The following is a 22,154-nucleotide window of genomic DNA, read 5'->3' as shown; positions in this document are numbered from 1 at the left end:
GGAGAGAGACAGTTATTCAGATAATTATAGGCAAGTTTATCCCAGAGATAGGAGTGAAAGCAATAGATTTACTTGAGGCAAAATTAGCCTTGAGTAATCTACTGGTGGAATCTGGAGTATTTGAACTTGAAAGATGTAGTTACTACAAAGAGCCAGCAAGATGTTTTGGCTCAAAGGTCAGAGAGGCTGAGGAATACATTAGAAGATGTTACATCCAGTTCACCTCTAGAGAGAGAGAGAGGCGGAAGACAGAAAAAGGAAGAAGGATGGATACAGGGGTTGTTCTGAAAACCTTCCCATTCCTTCTCCTGCTCCCTTTCTCTTTGTTCATTGTTTTTGTCCTGAGCACCTGTTTCTTCTCTTCCTGTTATTTTCTGTTCCCTCCCCAGGGTCTGCTGCTAGGGGAGAGAGTACTTACTCGCTTTGAAGAGTGTCCCTTGTACATGTGCATTGGTGGAGCTGTTATTGAGCCCAAGAGGTGTTCCATGGGAGGCAAAGGAGTTGCTGTGATGAGATCAGAATTAAGCCCCTTAGAGGCGCTTGCAAAGCATTTGCTGTTAGTTTTACAACACAGAAGGAGACGTGATGGAAAGCTTGGTTTTACCAAAGCTCACACATACTTGCTCTTGCTCTCTTTCTCTCTTTCCCCTTTTAACCTAGGAACATAAAAAGGGACATACTGAATCAGATCAGTCAGCTACTGGTCCATTTAGCCCTGTATCCTGTCTTTTGGCAAAGGCCAGTGCCACAGGGAATGAACAGAAAAGGGCAGTTATCAAGTGATTCACCCATTATCATCCAGTCTTGCTTCTGGGCGTGAGAAGTTTAAGAACGCACAGAGCGTGGGTTTGCACCTCTGACCATGCTAGCTAATAGTTAGGATTGGACCAATGCTCCATGGACTTAACTGAATTCTTTTTTGTAATCAGTAGTACTTTTGGCCTTCACAACTTCCCCAGCAATGAGTACAATCAGTTGATTGTGCATTGTATGTAGTAGTATTGCCTTTTGTTTCTTTTAAACCTGTTGCCTGTTCATTTCAATGAGTGAGCCCTGATCTTTGTGTAATGGTGGGAAAGGGGAAATTACCCTTTCTTATTTACTTTCTCCACAGCATTCTTGATTTTATAGACTTCATCCATATTCATCTTTACCATCTGAGAGACACCCCCAAAGCACATACCCCTAGTTCAAAGCCTGTACCCCGGCTTGCATCTCAGCCCCCAACTCAGAGCCCACACCTCTTCCTTGCACCCCTAGCCTGAGGCATAAGTGAACCCGTCCTCAGACCTGGAACCCCCCACCGTCATCCCAAACCCCTCATCCCTAGACCTGCCCCAGAGCCCTCACCCTTTCCTGCACCCACTCCCCTGCCTCAGCCTTTAGCCACTCTTGAATTTCAAACACCTTGTCCCCAACCCCATTGCAGGGCCCACACTCACAGCTGAAGCCCTCATCCCCTCCTGCAGCCCAGCCACCTGCCCCAGCCCAGAACACCATTTAGAGCTGAACTCCCATTTAGAGCCTTCACTCCATCCCTCAGCTCAGCCTCTGCCACATACAGTCCATATGCAGAATTACTTTTCTTATGTGCAGCAACATGGAGGTGATGTATCACATAACAAAAGTCATTCTGCACACAGATATAAAAATTAGAGGGAACACTGATGAAGTATGCTGGTATTTATACCTCTCCAGTGTGAGAACTGACCATCTATTCCTACCTTTTATTTCCTCTTTTTTAACCAATTACTCATTCTTAAGAAGATCTTCCCTTTTACTCTATGGCTGCCTACTTTGTTTAAGGGAGACAAGGTGGGTGAAGTAGTATTTTTTACTAGATCAACTTCTCTTGGTGAGAGAGACAAGTTTTTGACCTACACAGAGCTCTTCCTCAATTCAGACATTACCTCTCTCACCTTCTCTCTCTAATATCCTTGGACTGACATGTCTACAAAACATTGCATATTTGCTTAAGAGCCTTTCTCAAAGGTTTTCTGAAAACCAAAATGTAGTGTAACCACTGGCTAACACTTGTCCATATCTTCACTGACTCTCAAAAATTCTAACAAATTGGGGTGCATGATTTTTTTACAGAAGTGCTGTTGACTCTTCCCGAACAAAACATACCATCTGTATATCAGATTATTCTTTTCTTTACTAGAGTTTCAATCAGTTTGCCTGGTACTGCAGTTAGGCTTACTGGCCTGTGGTAGCCAGGATTGCTTCTGGAGCCTTTTTCAAACAATGGCATTATATTAACCATATCCCAGTCATCTGATACATACTTATTTACGTGATTGCTTGCATCATGCTAAATTTAATATTTAGATTCTTTCAGAACTCTTGAGTGAGTACCCTCTGGTGTTGGTGACATATTATTGTTTAATTTATAAGGTTGCACTAAAACATCTTCTATTAACACCTGAATCTGAAATCGTTCCTCAGATTCATGACCAAAAATATGGCTCTGATGTGGGAATCTCCCTCACATCCTCTGCAGTGCAGACCAATACAAAAATTTAATTTAACTTCTTGAAAAAATTTCTCTTTCTTAAGTGCACCTCAACTGCTCCAGTTGCCCCACTGATTGGTACGCTACTTCCATTTGATGTACTTCTTTTTCTGTTAGTTTTTGCTGTCTTTTGCTGGTGGCTCTTCAGATTCATTTTGGGCCTTCATGTCACACTTGACATGCCAGAGCTTATGCTCTTTTCTGTTTTCCTCAGGAGGACTTCACGTCCAACTTTTAAAGGATACCTATTTGTCCCAATTGCTTATTTCCCTCTGCAGTTTATCCAGGGTGGCTTAGGACTGAATCAAAAATTGCCTCTCCCATTTGGGTTCCATGGCTAGCAATCATTTGTAGCATCCAGAAATTTTGTGTCTGCATCCGATCCTAAGGTGACATGTACCCAGTTAATATGCAGATAGTTGAATTCACCGTTATTGTTGGGTTTTCTGTTTTAACAGCCATTCTAATCTCTGTGAGCATTTTCCATTGTCATCATTCCTGATCAGGTGGTCAGTAGCATATTCCTACTGCTATACTCTTATTCTTCAAACATGGAATTTTTATCCATGGAGATTTGATGGTACCACTGGATTCATTTAAGATTTTGACACCGTGCTTTCTTTCACTTATGGTATCATGCCCTCCTCAGTCTAACCTACTCTATCATTCCTATGTATTTGACTCAGAATAAAATGTATTTACCTCCTGAGATGTAAGGCAGAATACAAATGGGGAGCATTTAGCTGGAATTTTCAAGGGGACTATGGGACTTAAGCATCCAAATCCCACTGGATTTCAGTCAGAGTTGGTTGCCTTAACACATTTACCCTGCTTTGAAAATCCAGGCTATTGTTCCTCCTGCTATTATCATTATTATTATTTATGTATTGTTCCCAGGAGCCTCTGTAAATTCTGACAAATGTGTTTTGGGGTTGTTCTTTTTTTAATCATTTGAAGATGACTAAAGAGTTGAGAAGATGATTAGAGATGATTGAAAGAGTTGCCATTTTGTATGCATTCCTCGGCTTTGGTGGGAGTTTCCTCTGACTAAGGAATGACCCAGTGGTGAGACATCACTTCAGGGTCTGACCCTGTGAGAACAGTGTAGGAAGTAGTAGGGAGAGATTGTAAGCCTACAGTGTACGTGCACTTTTGCAAGTCGCCTTTAAACACAATGGAAAGCAGGTGGTGCCTTGAGCCATAGCCTTTCAATTGGGCCTTAATGTCAAACGTTGTAATTGATCATTTTGGTTATTTATTACACTTACCTTGCCCGCCTGGGCATGTCAACAATCTAATAAAGGGCAGCAGTGTGTTTTTCAGTGTTCTGCTGACTGTGGTGGTTTCTGGGGGTCTCTTCTGCTTCACTAAACATCTCTTGTCTTTTCTTCTTTCTGCCTGTGATCTATCACCATCATCTGCTTCTTTCTGCTAACTCCTTCATTTCATCAGCCTGTCCCAAGAGATGTCTATTTTGTTGACCATTTGAATTGCTATCCTTCTTTGTCTTTTTTTAATCTTAAATGCTATTTCATGTTCTCCTGTCTCTACTCTGCTGAGCATGATTTTGACTGCTTCTTTTTGCTGTATCATGAGCCAAGAGCTGCAAGGGAAATATATCCATAAGACCGTGCCTCTGAGAAGCAAACTTTGAATACTACAACCACTTTACTGGACTTTACAACAACAGACAGTGAAGCTCACAGTCTGAGGCTATGTCTATACTAGAGCAACCGAAGTTTCTGTTGGAAGATGTCGTCCAACAAAACTTCTGTTGACAGCTCGTGGCCAGATTGCCAAGTGGATCGAAATTGCCATCCACTCTATTGACAGAGAGCATCCGGGCTGCCCAGCCACTTGATCTCAACAGAATGGGCAACCGAGAACACGCCAAACAGGGCTGCCTGGTGTGTCAGAATCCCTATCTCTTAACAGAAGGCCCTCTGGAACATCCAGACTGTCTTTCTTTCAACAGAATGTGTCGGGGAGCAGATGAACACTATTGACAGAACTGCCACATTCTGTCAATTTATTGCGGACAGAAAACCTTGGGAATGTGGATGTTTTCTCAGCAAAGCTCTCTAGTGTAGACATAGCCATAGGGAAGAGCTACATAATAGGCATAATGCCATGCAGAAGAAGGATGCTGTTGTAGAAGATAAAATTGTGTTTAATTTAAAGGGTAACATTTTCTAACTGTGAAAGAAAAAAAGATACCCTCGGAAGATTCATGCTACTGGCCTCTGAAAATGTGTGACTCTAATGCCTGTTAGCTCACAGACACATCACCACTGCATGTTGAAGTTAATTAGCACTCTTACTGGCATAGTCAGCAGAGTAACCAAGGCTTCAAAGGACTGTAGAGATTGAACCCCTTGCCACCCAGAGGCACCCCTTCAGAAGAGGATTTAGGCTTGCTGCAAATCTGGTGATAGGGAATCTCACCTTGCCACTGTCTGCGTGCTGTTCCCTGTTCAGCGGATTTCAGCAGCCAGGCACCTCTCAATGGCACATGTTTCATTTAAAAGCAGAGGATTTAATTGTATAAGTCAGGCATAATGGGTCATTTCTTTCACTGGTGTGTCTTGGTCTATGGCATTGGTGTTCATTTGATCCAGTGAGCATGCACACTGTATTTCCCGCCTCCCTCCACCGCCTCCGCCACCACTAGTATTTCACTTCTGAGAAAAAGTAAAATATTATTTTTAATTAGAAAAAATGTAACCAAAGCTTCTCAATAGCACATGATTTCCTAGTCAGTGGAAACTACATGTTATTGCATACAGTGGTACATTTTAATGCCTGTTGATCACACAGTGCTTTTCATTATTAGAGCAACTATTGAACTTTTTAAACTGATAGAACTTTTACTTTGAGAGCCACACTTCACATCTTGCTGAGCAGAAAAAAGCTAGAGAAAATGTTGGCCAGGGGTTCCAATTATCTTGGAGATTAACCTCTGTTTAAGTACAGAGGTGGAAAAAGTACCCAAAAAGTTACTTGAATAAAAGTGCAGCTGCTTTCTTTTCTGGCCACTTGAGTACAATCAAGATGTGACATGTCTGTGCTTTTAATCAAGTAGTTTTCCAGTACGTTCCTCTCCCTGCCCTGGAACCTAAGCTGCTGTACTTTAACTCAAGTAATTTTTGGGGTACCTTTTCAACCTCTGCTTAAGAACATCAAGAGTCTCAGCTTCTTTTATGGCTTCATTTTGCTTTTAGAAACCATTAACATTTCAAAGCACATGATTGTGTCTGTTGTCCATAGTTCCATCACTTTAGTGAACAAGATTAAATTTTCTCTCTTTGTTCTGCTCTCAATACATTTAAATAACAGTCTGCATCCACAGTTATAAATATCGCACTGCAATTTACAGACTTAAAACATCCGTTGCTGTTATGACTTGACATTTCAACAAGAGGGTGGCCTTTATAGGAGAGGAAATGAGAGGCAGAACCTTCCTCCAGCTTCCAACATCATAAAGTTTGGGGATTTGTAAAACAGCAATAATAACTGAAAATCAGGTGGTGAAATTACTGGTTCATGGAGTTCAAATTGGCATCAGTTTCCAAAGAGTAAACAGACTTTCTGTTTTGGTTTCAAATAGCGTCTTATGATTGGTCCATGTGTTATGCAGAAATTGAGTTACATGTACCCAACTTATTGGTCTGTCCTATCCAGATATTTACACTGCACTCAGCAGTATTGTGTTAGAAGCTGAACAGCCCACTGCCTATCTTATTGCGCTTCCTCAGGAATTCTAGTCCATCCTGTTATTCAGAAGGCCATTATAATAACACTTTTTATTTCATAAGCACTTTAAACATGTAATCCTCACACATTGTCTGGGAGGTGGAGGAATCAGCATGTACCAACAACTATGACAGATATTTCCCATTTTATTTGATGGAAAATTTGTGTTAGTTCATGGCAAAGGCTGCCTCTGTAGGTAAAAGCTGTTATTTCAAAATAACTTTGTGAGCATCTACACTACACACATGCTATTTCAAAATAAATTTGAAATAGCGGTGAGTTATTTTGAATTTCATAAACCTCTTTGTGGAAGGAATAACCCCTAAGATCAGATTAGCAGAGACCCTGTTTTTGTTTGTTTGTTTGTCTTCCTCTGCATCATGGGTCATGGTCACATCACACTTTAAACTAATGTAAATGGTGCATTCTTTTTCAAGTGATAGTCCCTGTTGTAGTCCACGGAGGGTTATGCACATGCTGCTCTGTAACTTCAAGTCTTTAACCCCTAATTTGAAGACTTTAAATAACTCAGACGGAGGTTAGGTGATCTTTTACTGGAGTGGGTGGGTGAGGGTCTGTGAGCTGTAGTGTCCAGGAGGTTAGACTGAATGATGATGATGGTCACAGTCCATAATTCTATAAGACATTAAATGACACTCTGACTTGCTCAGGGACACATGAAAAAATCAGCATGCAAGGAACCCTCCGCAATTTCTGGCTTCTATTCATTCAGTCCTACTTGTAGAAGAATAATATCCAGCTTCCATGATATTTTTAATGTGCCCCAAACACTGCTCAATTCTTCTGCTTAGGTTTCTCGCAGTAATTATCCACAATAAATAAATTCTCACTGGAGAACAATGAGAGAGAAGGAAATAATGGCCCTTCAGCATATAGTAAATAGTAACCATTCAAATACTATTGCAATACACATATGCTACGTCTGCACTACAGAGAGCCTTTGGAAGATGAGCTTCCAGAAGATATCTTCTGGAAAAAAACTCCTTTCAAAACAGTGCATCCACATACAAAAAGCAGATTAAAAGATTGAGCCACTCTTTTGATATAGAGCATCTACTCAGCCCCTGCTCTTTCAACAGAATGGGCCGGGCATTGAAAAATCTGGTGCCATGAGGATTCCTCTTTTGAAAGAAGTGCCCCACGGAGCAGCTACACATGCTTTTTTTTGAAAGGAGCTTTTGAAATTGGAGTGGAAGAGCACTTTTGAAAGGAGCTCTGCATCTTTCGATTTACTTTTGAAAGAACGCTTTTTGCATGTAGACTCTCCTTGGGACCTTTCGCAAGAACTTGCTAGTGTAGATGTGGCCATCATGTGCGCCAGGAAGGATGTCTACTGGAGAGAGCCCTAGACTTGTTCTTAGACCTGGGTTCAGTTTCCCTCTCGGCCACAGAAGACCTGTGTGAACTTGGACAAATCACTTCATCTATTCTGGGCCTCAATTCCTCATCTTTGAAGTGAGGGTAGTACTTTCCTACCTCATGCAATGTTAACAGAGAGGTAGCCATGTTCCTCTGTATTCTAACTAAACAAGCCAGCAGTCATGTAGCACTTTGAAGACTAAAAAAATAAAATAATTTATTAGGCGATGAGCTTTCATGGGACAGACCCACTTCTTCAGATCTGAAGAAGTGGGTTTGTCCCACAGAAGTCCATCATGCAATTCTGTGAGGATAAAACCCATTAATGATTATGAGGTATGCCGTTACTGTGATGATGAGGGACATGGAAGTCTGTAAACATAAAGGCTGTGTCTACACTTGCATTCCTCTTTTGAAAGATGTATGCAAATGAGGTGCAAATTTTCATATGGATATCTCATTTGCATATTCTTATTTCAAAATAGCTTCTTTCAAAAGAAGAAAACCAGTGTAGCCACTGCTCTGTCAAAAGTAAATTCCATCTTCGAAAGAATTCTTTTCCCCATGAAAAAAAAGGAAGAAGGATTCTTTCAAAAATGGGGGTTTACTTTTGACAGAGCAGTGTCTACACTGGTTTTCTTCTTTCAGAAGAAGCTATTTTGAAACACGAATATGCAAATGAGGCGTCAGATATGCAAATTTGCATCTCATTTGCATTTTAATTACCTCATTCGCATACCTCTTTCGAAAGAGGAATGCAAGTGTAGACACAGACATAATATATAAGCAACTTGATATCCAAGGCTCTGTAGAAAAGATTTCATTGTCAATATTTGTGGGCTGCTTAATTTTTTTTGCCCTACTCTGATATAGTATTGCTGGAGAAACCCATATGCACCCACTCAAATCAAAACCACACAACAGTCTGTCCTAAATTTGCTGTTTGAATCAACACCTATATCTATCTGCAGCTTTCCTCTTATTAGTAAAGTTGCATGCAGGCCTGCGTCAAAATGTACTGGGTTTGAACAGATTCCCGAGTCTCTCCTTTCTCATAGGATGTTTGTGTGAGTTTTTCTTTCTTAATTGATTATTAGGGTTTTGTTAACAAATCCATTCCCTGTTTACCACAGTGAAGTGGGAGTTCTAATTTCACTCTGCTTAGTTATCTTCCATTACCTATTAATATGACACCCCTGTTTATGCTAGTAGATGTCCTAATTGACGATGAAATAGAGGAAAGCGCTAATTTTGCTCTGGCTGTCCAAACGGCTTGTTTTAAAAGAACTATCCAGATGCCTTTTCAATGCACTTGAAATGTATTCTTTCCAATGCAGAGACTTTACTAAACCCAGCACTCATCACTGGGATGTTTGACAAACTTGGGCATAATTTTAAAAATAAAGTGAAAATGTGTGGTTCTCTTCCTCTTTGCGTATGTTAAACATCTCTGATGTTAATATCACTCCACAGTTTCTTGGAGAAACTATTTCGTGAAATAGGAGTCATACCCTGAATGGGAAAATGTCATTACAAGTGCACTGAATATCAGATCATTTAGCCATTGAGTGCCCGAAGGTAAACTGGGATGGTGATTAGATATGAAATGTTTATGTTTGGGAAGAAAGGAGTGATACAGGAAGCCACACTGCTTTCCTTCTTGTTTTCAGGAGGTGCGCCTTAATTGCATAAGCAATCTTTTCTCCATGTATGTCTTTGCTTTTTAAGTGCTCTGCCATGATCCTTAACTTTAGTCACTTTAATGAAATTTTGTGGAACAGTTTCATACATTGGATGGTCCTGTGCAGTCCCAGAAACCTGCTATAAGATGTGTCCTGGACTGATGCAAATTCAGTTGATGTTATTCTCTTTTAACCCCCCACAGTGATTATCAGAAAGCTGGAATTGTACCAGAGAGAGCTCAATCACATGCATTTGCACTCAATCCACACAGAACTAATACTAGAGAGAAAGCCGTGCTAGTCTATATACTATCCAAACAAAAAAGCAGTAAAGTAGCACTTTAAAGACTAACAAAATAATTTATTAGGTGAGCTTTTGTGGGACAGACCCACTTCTTCAGACCATAACCATACCAGAACAGAAGAACAGACTTCTGTTCTGGTATGGCTATGGTCTGAAGAAGTGGGTCTGTCCCTCAAAAGCTCACCTAATAAATTATTTTGTTAGTCTTTAAAGTGCTACTTTACTGCTTTTTTGTTTGGATAGAATTAATACTGTAACAATAAAAGAATGAATTACACGTGGCTGACCTTTAAGTCTCTTACTTGGTCCTTACCCAGGCAAGATTCCCCCTCTCTTTCCCTGTATAAGGACTGCATAAAAATGAATAAGTGCCAGGAGAATAGCTAGCGAGTAAAACAGTACACACCAAAGGCTCCACTTCCCTGGATTTATTGCTGCATAAATAAATACAACATTCACATCTTCTTAAGTGTTGGCACTACAGTTGCTCTGAATTTCCATCCCAGCTTCAGCTGTATTCTGAGACCTGGGGTCCAGGTCTCTTCGCACAAGGCAGAAATCCAGAGCAATTCCATTAAAGTCAATGGAGCTTCACTAGAGTGAAACTAGAGTGAGAGGGGAACCAGGTGTGTTCGTGATGGTATTGCAGAACCAGTGTGAGTTGTCAAATAACAGAGATCCCATGCTTTTCTTTTTAGCAGTGATTAGTGTCAAGCAGTAGGGTGAGAGTCTACCAAGTATCCCTGCAGTTCTGAAGCTCTCCCCAGCAGAAAAAGATGACTTTTCTCATTGCTCACTACAGCCATGCACCTGTTTGGCCTAAACTGGCACCTGCAGCCGATGGAAGGGCAGATGTATGAGATCACGGAAGACACAGCCAGCAGTTGGCCAGTGCCAACGGACGTCTCCTTATATCCCTCGGGGGGCACAGGGTTAGAGTTACCTGACAGGAAAGGCAAAGGATCCAGTGAAGGTATGGTTGATGTGTGTCCATGTTGTGAGTCCTCTGTGTCTGCCTCTGATCTCCTGCCATCAGTCCCATATTCCATCATTCCCATGCTACCTTTCTGGCAGCACCAGAGATAGTTTGGTGCTTTCTAATCTTTCGTGTCTAGAGCTATTCGTAATCACTCATGTTTCTATATATTTGTAAACATCATGTCCTTTTAATGTCTATTAAGGGGTATGTGTTCAGCAAACCACTTTCAAGGGGGAAATATCAGTACCACATTTTGCATGGGTACAGTGTTCCGCTGCAGAAGCCTTAATGGCGATGCCAGTAGTATTGTCACTGTGCTTTCTCTATTGCAATACAACTGTGCTTATCCTAGTATTTCTTTTGGTTACCAGATGGCATTGTTAACAGTACCAAAATATTTGCTAAAAGCTGTTGGCATTGCAGCCTTCAGCATTGTGAAAGTGGCCATGTATCCTCAAGGACAGGCAAATGAAAGATCTCATCCTGTAGAGTGTTCAGGGGAATGACAGCCTTCAATTCCCACTGAAGTTAGAGGTGCTGAGCCTGCTCAGAACCATGTGGAATCAGGGTCTAATTTTTTTAAAAATGCACTATTCCTCAAGCAAGCAAGGGGTTTTATAGCTTTGATTGTGTTTTCATTGGAGGCATCAGTGCTAGAAATACCTATGAGGTCTGCAAAATACAGGGTTTTCATCACTCTAAGACTCACATAGGGGAGATGAAGAAATGAGGAATTCAGATTTGAATTTAATAAAGCTCTTTGTGCTGCACCGTAGTTTCTGCATATTTAAGTGTCCAAGAGATCAAAAATCCCTCATTTCAACAGAATTATAGTTATTGACTGGTGCTGGTGGAGTTTTGGCTGGTGGGGAAGGTGGATAAGAAGCAAGGAATGGTCCAAATTCCACTGAAACCAATGGACATCTTTCCACTGGTTTCACTGGGCTTGGGATCAGGCCTAACATAAATAAGCTTATTAATTACAGAATTTTTACTTCATGGAATTATCTGTGTGCATTAATGCAAACTAAGCCCATAGTTACATACTCCTTAAAACAACTTTGTTAATAATGACTTGTGAGTGTCAAATTAGCACAATGTAAACCAGTTAATCCAGAAGTGTAGAACTCTGGACAAAGCTTGTTAGACAATGTGGTAAGCTACGAACTTGTCCACTGTTTCTTCATTCAAAAGGGCCTCATGGTAAAGCTTATTTTTCTTTTGTCTTCTGTTTTAATTGTTGTGTTTAAATCCCTGTCTATTGTATTCAAGCTCTACTTTCCCTATTAAAAGATCAAAATGAAAATTAAAATGATATGCCTAATAATTTAAGTTGAGGGCCTCTACTCATTTTTTTCTCTTAGTTCTTCTTAGCCAAACTCCCACTGAAATCAAAAGGAGTTTTGTTTGAATAAGAGCATCCCTCTCTCTCTCGCTCTCTATATGTATATATATAGATATACATATACATGTGCACATGCTCCCAAAGTCTGTCAGCTTTCCTGCCAAACTCTCTCTGTGCTGGAGAGCTTTACTTAGAAGGAAGTCTCTTGGGACTGCAATAGGTAGAGAGCTGTGCAGAGCCCAGCTTGATCTTTTTGCATTTCTTCGGGAACTTGTGACCATGTAGGCATAATCTGCTTCTGATTAAAAATTAAAGACCTTGGCTACATCTACACTAGCCAAAAATTTCGAAATGGCCATGCAAATGGCCATTTCGAAGTTGAGTAATGAAGCGCTGAACTACATATTCAGCACCTCATTAGAATGCGGGCGGCCGCGGCCCTTCGAAATTGACATGGCTCGCCGCCACGCAGCTCGTCCAGACAGGGATCCTTTTTGAAAGGACCCTGGCTACTTTGAAGTCCCCTTATTCCTATGAGCAGATAGGAATAAGGGGACTTCGAAGTAGCCAGGGTCCTTTCAAAAAGGAGCCCTGTCTGGACAAGCTGCACGGCGGCGAGCCATGTCAATTTCGAAGGGCCGCGGCCACCCGCATTCTAATGAGGTGCTGAATATGTATTTCAGCTCTTCATTAGTAAATGTTGAAATGGCCATTTGCATGGCCTTTTCAAAGTTTTTGGCTAGTATAGACACGGCCCTTTATGACGTGTCCACCACTGAAATGCAGCTCTCTGTGCAGGGTGATAACATGGTAGCTAGCTTTTCTCAATAAGCATGTATGATGCTGGAATTATGAAAACTGACTAAAGTCATCCTTGAATAAACCACTTTTCCTATGGTGGGTTGGGCTAACATGTCCTGAGGGCTGAAATAAATAGCTGTTACTAGCTGTAGGCAGTTACCAGCTCTAGCTTCTCTCCAGTCCCTCAAAGTTTAGCATGTACTTAAGACCATCCTGATTCCTCAGATTTAAGACTGTAATTAAGTGCTGTTTAAGTCAGTGACTCTTGCATGCACTTTAGAGCTGTGACCGATCAGGTTACTTTACCAAATCAGAGCCTATATCAGAACTATAATCAAACTCAGTTGGGTCCAAAAAATAAAATATTTAATTTTGGTAACTGAATACATTAGAAATAGCTGCTAAGGAAACTAAAGAATTGCATATGCTAGGTATTTTAATGTGTTGAAGGAGCAAAGTAATTGGCAGCCTAATTAGGAATTCAGAATTCTTTGAAATTAATTTTGCTTCAGGTTAGTTAGACAAAGTTACTGATTAAAAATTGTACTGAAATTTCATTCTTATTTTGAGCTTTATAGATATTCAGCTCTCAGAGCTTGATCGTATTCTGCTCAGAGCCATTGACAATTCTTGTTGATGTCATTGGGTGACATTTACTCCTCTGCAGAAAACCTTGCTCTGAACTTTTGCACTGGCGTAAATCTTTCCCAAAAGGAACATGAAGCAGTTGCTTTGACTAGCTCCAGAACAAGAGTATACCGGACCTTTTCCTACATATAGCTAACAAACAAGAAAAAACACGAAAAGACACGTACTTCTGTGGAATGGCCATTTTTGCCTCAAACACAGAATTTTTTTTTTTTCATTTTCTTGCTTGAACAAGCACCACACGTACTACAAGGAATCTATCTTATGCTCATTTTTTTCTGAAGTATCTACTGCATGGCAGCCTTTAGTATTTTAAACACTCACCCTGCCTCATTTGTTCTGATGTAAGATTTTCATTAATGACCACTTAATCAGTATGCTGTGTGCTTTGCTTTTCCATTTTAATTTTCGTGTGTGCATCAAACATGTCAGTAATAATCCCAGAAATACATGTGATGTGGACCAGAAGAAATAAACTCTGAAACTTGTTATAACCTATTGGCTACGTCTACACTAGCCCCAAACTTTGAAATGGCCACGCAAATGGCCCTTTTGAAGTTTACTAATGAAGCTCTGAAATGCATATTCAGCGCTTCATTAGCATGCAAGCGGCCGCGGCATTTCGAAATTGACGCGCCTCGCCGCCGCGCGGCTCATCCCAATGTGTCTCCTTTTTGAAAGGATCCCGCCTACTTCGAAGTCCCCTTATGGAAAAGGAGCCCCGTTGGGACGAGCCGCGCGGCGGCGAGGCATGTCAATTTCGAAGTGCCACGGCCGCCCGCATGCTAATGAAGCACTGAATATGCATTTCAGCACTTCATTAGTAAACTTCGAAATGGCCATTTGCATGGCCATTTCGAAGTTTGGGGCTAGTGTAGACACGGCCATTATAGCTCTCTTTGCATCCCATAGCTATAGAATAGGAAGTTTTGAAAGAAAACCTTACACATGCAAGTTGTCTATCCTAAAAAATGACTTTCAGGATTCATGAAAATTCTAATAATTGAATTCACAAAATAAAATAGATGAAATTAAATGAATTTGATCTCAGTTATATTATTCTGTGCTATTGACCGTGTTGCAAATGGTTTAATTATAATTTCCTATTCCTCCAAACCGCCTTTGTTTATTTTTGTTAATATTCATCTAGATTTTTAAACTCTGATAAATAAGGAATTTAGATTTTTCTTGTTTCTTTGAATGCAAAGGACAAGAATAAATTAGGCTATGATAACAATAGAAGATCCATCTCTCCATGAATGAAGTTTTATTCCTTTGTTGGTGTTTTCAAAATCAAACATTTATTAATTTGATAATGAGGCATGTGTATGCCATAAGCTTCCAGTCCAGCAAAGCTCTTAATTATGTGCTTCACTTTAAGCAGGAGTAGTTTTGTTGGTACTGAAAGTTCAGCATGTGCTCAATGGCTTTCCTGTATTAAAAAAAACTAAATGAAATTTCTTCTCCATGATAAAAGATAGCACCTGCATTGAGTACTTTTAATGTTAACAGGAATTTTAACTTTTTTCATCTACTTCTAATTAAGATGACACTTTAAAGTTTGAACTCGATATTTCTGCTACAGAGTTTACATTACAATGATAATATATGGAGAAATTTAAGATTTAAGTGGATTTTTATTATTTTAAACAGAAAAAATAGTTTATTTAATGACTGCAGGATGCCCTACCAGTTCGGCATTAAATGTACATTGTGAGGGTATTTGACTAGAATTCATAATATGTAAAAGGACACTGTAGTTTCTTATTTCCCAAATGCAGAGTTATTAAAAAAAAAAGAAAAAGTTTCCATAAATGTGATTTTGTTACAAATGATTTTATATTCCTGGAAGAGTCTTTCTCATTTTGTTAGACTCATTTGATCTGTGACACATACGGTATTGGGTTTTAACAGCAAAGAGATGAAATAGTTGTTGATTTGAATATCTAAAGGTACTAAAGACAGCTTATGATAGTCCACATGGTATTCTCCTGTCCCCTAATTGTTCCTATAAAAGCTGAAATCTGGGAGGTGATGCTAACACATACTTGTCAAATATTAATGGGTTTAATTATAAAATAAAGGCAGTCTTCTAAGCAATGCATTTTTCATCTTTATCTCTTTTCCTGTTTTGCTGTAATGTCAGACAAGGCAGCATGGGGCAGTGATTAAAGCAAAGCCCTGGAAGTCAGCAGTTCTGAGCTTTTACTTCCCACTCTGACCCTAATTCACTGTGCTTCCCTTCGGTCCCCATTTTCCAAAGTGCCAACTAATTCTGAGAGCTAATCAGATGGATGCCTAAACTGATATACCAAGGGCTTGTTATTCAAAGGAGCTGAGAACTCTGTTGACTTCATTTGGATTTGTAAATGCTTAGTACCTGTGGATAGCAGCACAAAGCGTTTTCAACGTGGACACCCAAACTCAGTAGACTCAGTCAGAAAGTAAAGCCTTAGCCTTTGTGTCTCAGTTTTCCCATATGTAAAACAGGGAAAATTAGCCCACTCCATAGAGCTCTTTTAAAGCCTAATTTTAAAAACTGAATTCTGAAATGGGAGATGGTATGGAAGTGCAGCATAAGATGTTCCCTGTCTTTGCTGTATGGCTCTCCTTCATTCAGGCATTTCTGTATTGAGGATACCATCCCACAACTGAGGATATACTGAGGATGTGTTCCCACAATTGCAAATAATTAATTTTCTAGTGCATTTTGCCTCTACTTTTCTCCTGTATATTTCACCATCATTTAAATAGATCTTCTTGACATATGTGTCTGACTCCATGTTGCATGGGAAACTCACAATCACTACATTTTTTGATAATGTAATAATTACTTTCTCCATAAATAAAATACATGATATGATGTAAGATGATTTATTTTAGCATTAAGATTTAAGCAGAGGGCCATTTGGGAATCGATATTGCACTTCCAAGATACATGTTTTTAATAGAAGGATGGAGAGTAGCCAGGAGTAATCCTATCCATTTTTCTTTCATAAGTATAAAGACTTGATGCATAATGTATTCTGAGGAAGTCTGTACATGGGTAGATCAGTGTCAGAGATACCAGCTTGATCAGATTGCTTATGGGACGCGAGGCTAATCCAAGTTCCTTTTTTTTTTGTTTTGTTTTTTGTTGTTTCTGTGTCTCAGCAGGAAAGCCCAGTAGTTTCTTTCCAGAGGACAGTTTTATAGACTCTGGAGAAATTGATGTTGGACGGCGAGTCACGCAGAAGATTCCTCCTGGTATCTTTTGGAGATCTCAGGTGTTCATTGACCACCCAGTGCATCTAAAATTCAATGTGTCCTTAGGAAAGGCTGCTCTGGTTGGGATTTATGGCAGAAAAGGCCTTCCTCCTTCACATACACAGGTAACAGGAACACATTTCAATGAACCAATACTTACATTAATATTGATGTACTTGTAGCTTGTATCATGAGAAGGTAGATGGCCCCTCTTTTCATTCCGTTTGCCTATCTCATGAATTTGGTGGGTTCACAGAATCACAGAATCATTGGGCTGGAAGGGATCTCAGGAGGTCATCTAGTCCAGCCCCCTGCTTCAAGCAGGATCAACCCCTACTAAGTCATCCCAGCCAGGACCTTGTCCAGCCGGGACTTAAAAACTTCAAGGGATGGAGAATCCACCACCTCTCCAGGCAACACATTCCACTGCCTCACCCACCCGCCTAGTGAAGTAGTTTTTCCTAATATCTAACCTACACCTTTCCGTCATCAACTTCTGACCATTACTCCTTGTTCTGCCATCTGACACCACTGAGAACAGTTTCTCACGCTCCTTTTTAGAGCTCCCCTTCAGGAAGTTGAAGGCTGCTATTAAATCACCTCTAAGTCTTCTCTACTGTAAACTAAACAAGCCCAGATCCCTGAGCCTATCCTCATAGGCCTTGTGCTCCAGACCCTTAATCATTTTTGTTGCCCTTCGCTGAACCTGCTCCAGCAAATCCACATCCTTTTTATACTGGGGGGCCCAAAACTGGACACAGTATTCCAGATGTGGCCTCACCAGTGCCAAATAAAGAGGAATGACTACTTCTCTAGATGTGCTCGAAATGCTCCTCCTGATGCACCCCAGTATGCCGTTAGATTTCTTGGCTACAAGGGCACACTGTTTACTCGTATCCACCCTTTCAGCCACCATAACCCCTAGGTCCCTTTCCATTGCACTGCTGCTGAGCCAGTAGGTCCCCAGCCTGTAACAATGTTTGGGATTCTTCCACCCCAGGTACAGGACTCTACACTTCTCCTTATTGAACTGCATCAGATTTCTTTTGGCCCAGTCCTCCAATTTATCCAGGTCCCTCTGGATTCTCTCTCTATCCTGCAACAAATCTACCTCTCCCCCTAGTTTTGTGTCATCCGCACACTTGCTGAGGGTGCAACCCAGTCCCCCATCCAGGTAATTAATAAATATGTTTAATAACACCGGCCCCAGAACCGAGCCTTGCAGCACTCCGCTTGAAACAGACCGCCATCCAGATATTGAGCCATTGACCACTACCCGTTGGGCCCGACCATCAAGCCAGCTTTCTATCCATCTTATAGTCCAAGGATCCAATCCATATTTCCTTAACTTATGGACAAGAATGTTGTGGGAGACCGTATCAAAAGCCTTGCTGAAGTCAAGGTATATCACATCCACTGACTTTCTCATGTCCACAAAGCTTGTTATGTCGTCATAGAAGCTGATCAGATTGGTGAGGCAGGACTTGCCCCTGGTGAATCCATGTTGGGTACTTTTGATCACTTTCCCCTCTTCCAAGTGCTTCAAAATGGATTCCTTGAGGATTCCCTCCATTATTTTCCCAGGGATTGAGGTAAGGCTGATGGGTCTATAGTTCCCTGGATTGTCCTTCTTTCCTTTTTTTAAATATGCACACTATGTTTGCCTTCTTCCAGTCATCTGGTATCTCCCCTGATCTCCAAGAGTCTTCAAGGATAATGGCCAAAGGTTCAGCAATGACCTCTGCCAATTCCCTCAGTACCCTGGGTTGCATTAAATCCAGATCCATGGACTTGTGCACATCTAGTTTTTCTAGGTAGCTCAGAACTTGTTCCTTCCCCACAGATGGCTGCCCTCCACCTTCCCATACTGCATTGTCTAGGACCGTCATGGGGAAGTTGACTTTGTCCGTGAAGACTGAGGCCAAAAAAGCATTGAGTACTTCAGCTTTTCCTGCATCATCCGTCACTAGGTTACCTCCCTCATCCAGTAATGGCCCCATGCCTTCTCTGATAACCCGTTTATTGTTCACATGCCTGTAGAAACCCTTCTTGTTACTCTTCACATCCCTTGCCAGCTGCAGTTCCAATATTGCTTTCACTTTCCAGATTACTGCCCGGCATTCTCCAGCCGTATGTTTATACTCCTCCTTAGTAAACTCTCCACTTTTCCATTTCTTGTATGCATCCTTTTTGAATTTAAGCTAAGGATTTCCCTGTTAAGCCAGGCTGGTTGCCTACCATGTTTGCATTTCTTACTACGCAGCAGGATTGTTTGCTCCTGTGCCTTCAGTAAGACTTCTTTAAAATACTTCCAGTTCTCTTCAACTCTTTTCCCCTTCATCTTCGTTTCCCAAGGGTTCATGGATGATACTGAGGTTCAAGTATTCAAAGACAGGTGCTTACGCGCTGACTGTAAAATATACGTTCACCAGCATTAAGAACCAATTCAGATCGTCAATAAAGACGATTCCCCAGGTTGAAACCATAGAAAGATAATGTTATACACCAAATACACAATTTAATTTGTATAGGTGCCAATTGCATGTGTCCCAAAGAACTTGTATACACCCAAATCATGAATGGCGTGTGTTTAAAGGAATGAAGCCCACTTTTATTATTAGTGGCTATTATCTGGTACTTCTGATATGTCAATGAAATTAACTTTTTATGCTCAAATTTCCTATCCTAAAAGTGATTTGGTGGGAGTGTATATTTCGAAGATTATGAAAAGTCATGAAAAATGTTGGGTCGTCTTATTTTACTTTCTAATAAAAGTTGTAGGTAACCTACTTTGTTTGGATGTGACAAACTGGGAAACCATGTTTTGTTAAACTTGACAGAAACCTGGCTAAGAAATAAGGAGTGAAATCTTGGCCCCACTGATGCTAGTGAAAAATCTCCTATTGACTTTGTAACAGGGTGCAGGAGGAACTTCAGAGATCCTACCTCTGCTCTGCTCCAGCCAATCAGCCAGAGACCTCTGTTGTTGGTGCTATCATGATTTACAGTATAATTTCCCATCACCTTTGTGCTACAGCTAGTTTCAGGATTACAGCCTCAGGGACTGCTAGCCCCTTCAGCCAACAGAGAAGAACTGCTATTCCCTATAATTCTTTGTCTCTTCCCTCTTCTTCTCTCCTGGTGTCTTTCCTGTCAGCCTTTACATAGACCCAGACAGGGTAGACTGGTAGCTGTTCCCTGTTTCCAATCAGGCTGAGCCTACTCGGCCAATTCCAATTCCCCTTTCTTGTTTCAAGCTTGTGTGACAGAGGCCTGGTGATGTTTCCTTAGCCAACATCCTGTTACAGACTTCACTAAGGCCAGGATTTTACCTAGCATCTATATTAGAAGTCAGACAAGGGGAAGAATGTAAATAACTAACTTTATGGTTCAGGGTCTATGCTCACAAAAGTCAGGAGATTAAAATTATTCTTAAAAGTATTTTTATTTTAATTGAGCCAAGTTGAAAACAGTGAGGCTATGGATACACTATAGTGCTATTTTGGGATGCAAATAGCATTATTTCTAGCATGGTCTGCTGATTCTGGTACCCATCGTCATATTAGGGGTAGCAGAAACTTCGAAATAGCCACTTATTTTGGACTTCAGTGCCATGTGGAGCAATGCATCAAGTTCGAAATAAGCTAACTCAAAATAAAATTACATAAATCATTTCAAGTTATAGGTACAGTGTAGCCATAGCCAGAGTGAGTCAACAATATCAGCATTTACCCTAACGTGTGAAACAGATAGTTTAGTAATTGCAGTAGGAATCTCAATTTTTTTCTTTCACATTTTTATCCATTTAAAATGTTATGAATTTTTTTTAAAAAGTGGCTATAGTGTGTTGGAGGCATTAGAAGCACCCCCGTGTGCATATGCAGAGCTGTGAGAGAAGCAGGAGGAGAAGAGGTGGAGGCAGGTGGTCAAAGAGAAACAGATCAACAAATAGATAAGGAGATCCTGCAGAGTACTGGAAAACAGACACAATTCCAGTAATCTCCCTATAATTTGAATCAGAACATGTCATGACATACCAGAGGAAATATCTTGTGTAATGTTCCATAGTGTGGGTGTCTAACATTTCATGCAAAGCTTTTCTTCCCTTCCCAAGACAGATCTAGACCAGGAAGCGTGATCATTTTCTGGAATTCTGAAGTATACAATAAACATCTCTCATTTGTGTTTCAGTTTGACTTTGTTGAACTCCTTGATGGGAGACGACTACTTACCCAGGAGGTGAGGAGCCTTGAAGGACCTCAGCGGCAATCTAGAGGCTTTGTGCCGTTGTCCAGCCATGAGACGGGATTTATCCAGTATTTGGATACAGGAATATGGCATTTGGCCTTCTACAATGATGGGAAAGAGTCAGAGGTGGTTTCTTTTCTTACTACGACCATTGGTAAGGATTTACTGCATTATTTTCCTAATCAATGTACTTTGGGGCCAGTTTCTCATGCCCTTACTCACATTGGGTAACATCTTACTCCAGATGTAATCTCACTGATTTTAACAAAACCACTCACAAAGTACTGTTCAGCATAAGTGAGGATATTTGCACAGTGGTTGATAGAGGCATATCTGCTCTGGGGACAAAACTGCACACAGCGTTACTGCTAAATACTGTAAGAGTTAACATATCCTTGAAGGTGTGAACAGGGCATAACTGTATTAAAGCCCTATTTCAAAATTACTTTCTAGGCAAGCTGCCTGCCACTGCAGATAAGGCCAGAATTACAGATTAAAGCTTGTCCCCTCCTCTCTGAGCCTTCTATTTGAGAACTTTGATTTGATTTCTTTTGGCCTATATCTTGTGTCTGTAGTGTAACTGGGCAGCTGTTCAATGGTACATACCAACATCAAGCAATGGTTTTGGACATCAAATGAGGAATATCCTTATCTGATTGAAACTGCTGGCATCACATAATTACTCAAACTGGAGTTGGGGTAAAACACCAGAGTTAACACCCCATCTTTTGCAAATAGCACTATGGAAGGGTTAGCCAATTGTATGAACTTGTTTAATGCCATGTCTAAAAGAAAGAGGCTGAGATGTTCAGATGAGTGGTAACTGGGTTTCTTCAGCAGTTAAGCACTCCATGAGCCTTCCAGCATATATCTACTGCACAGTAAGACCTGTGTCAGGTCTGTCTCCCTCAGTTTGCAATCAATCTTTTACCAGAAACAATTTCTGACTTCACCATGTTTAATTTGCACTTTTCTTCCTTCTGCCCACAAAGATTGTTTAATGGACCTTTTTCTGTACTGCATAAAATACGTTCGTGTAGTGTTGCCATTAATTTCTCTCCCCAAAGAGGCATTGGCATTGAGTCTCAACTGTCTGCAATAGTTACCTGAGAAAGATGGGTTGTAATTTGTCTTGGCAGGTTAATTAAAAGTTTAGGTCTTTTTAAAGCAAATCATTAAGGCTCCAATATACAGTTTTACTTCTAAAGTTTATATAATACAATCCTACCATAATACTGTATTAAAATAAAAAC

At 40.6% G+C, this 22,154-nt stretch overlaps 1 protein-coding gene across 3 annotated transcripts in view; it reads left to right on the top strand.

Moving 5' to 3' along the window:
* TENM4 (teneurin transmembrane protein 4) overlaps positions 1-22,154 on the top strand; it is a 493,982-nt gene that overhangs the window by 254,469 nt on the left and 217,359 nt on the right. For 2 of the 3 annotated variants that reach the window (XM_074983382.1, XM_074983375.1), the window contains exons 6-8: positions 10,437-10,607; positions 16,564-16,778; positions 20,845-21,055. In XM_074983382.1, the coding sequence (XP_074839483.1) occupies positions 10,437-10,607; positions 16,564-16,778; positions 20,845-21,055 (597 nt within the window). Of the gene's footprint in view, positions 1-10,436; positions 10,608-16,560; positions 16,779-20,844; positions 21,056-22,154 lie in introns of all 3 variants that reach the window. The other variant, XM_074983367.1, reaches the window with a different exon arrangement.

Source organism: Carettochelys insculpta, chromosome 1, assembly GCF_033958435.1.
Source record: "Carettochelys insculpta isolate YL-2023 chromosome 1, ASM3395843v1, whole genome shotgun sequence".
In the NCBI taxonomy this organism is placed as follows: domain Eukaryota; kingdom Metazoa; phylum Chordata; order Testudines; family Carettochelyidae; genus Carettochelys; species Carettochelys insculpta.
This window is presented reverse-complemented; position numbering and strand designations above follow the sequence as displayed.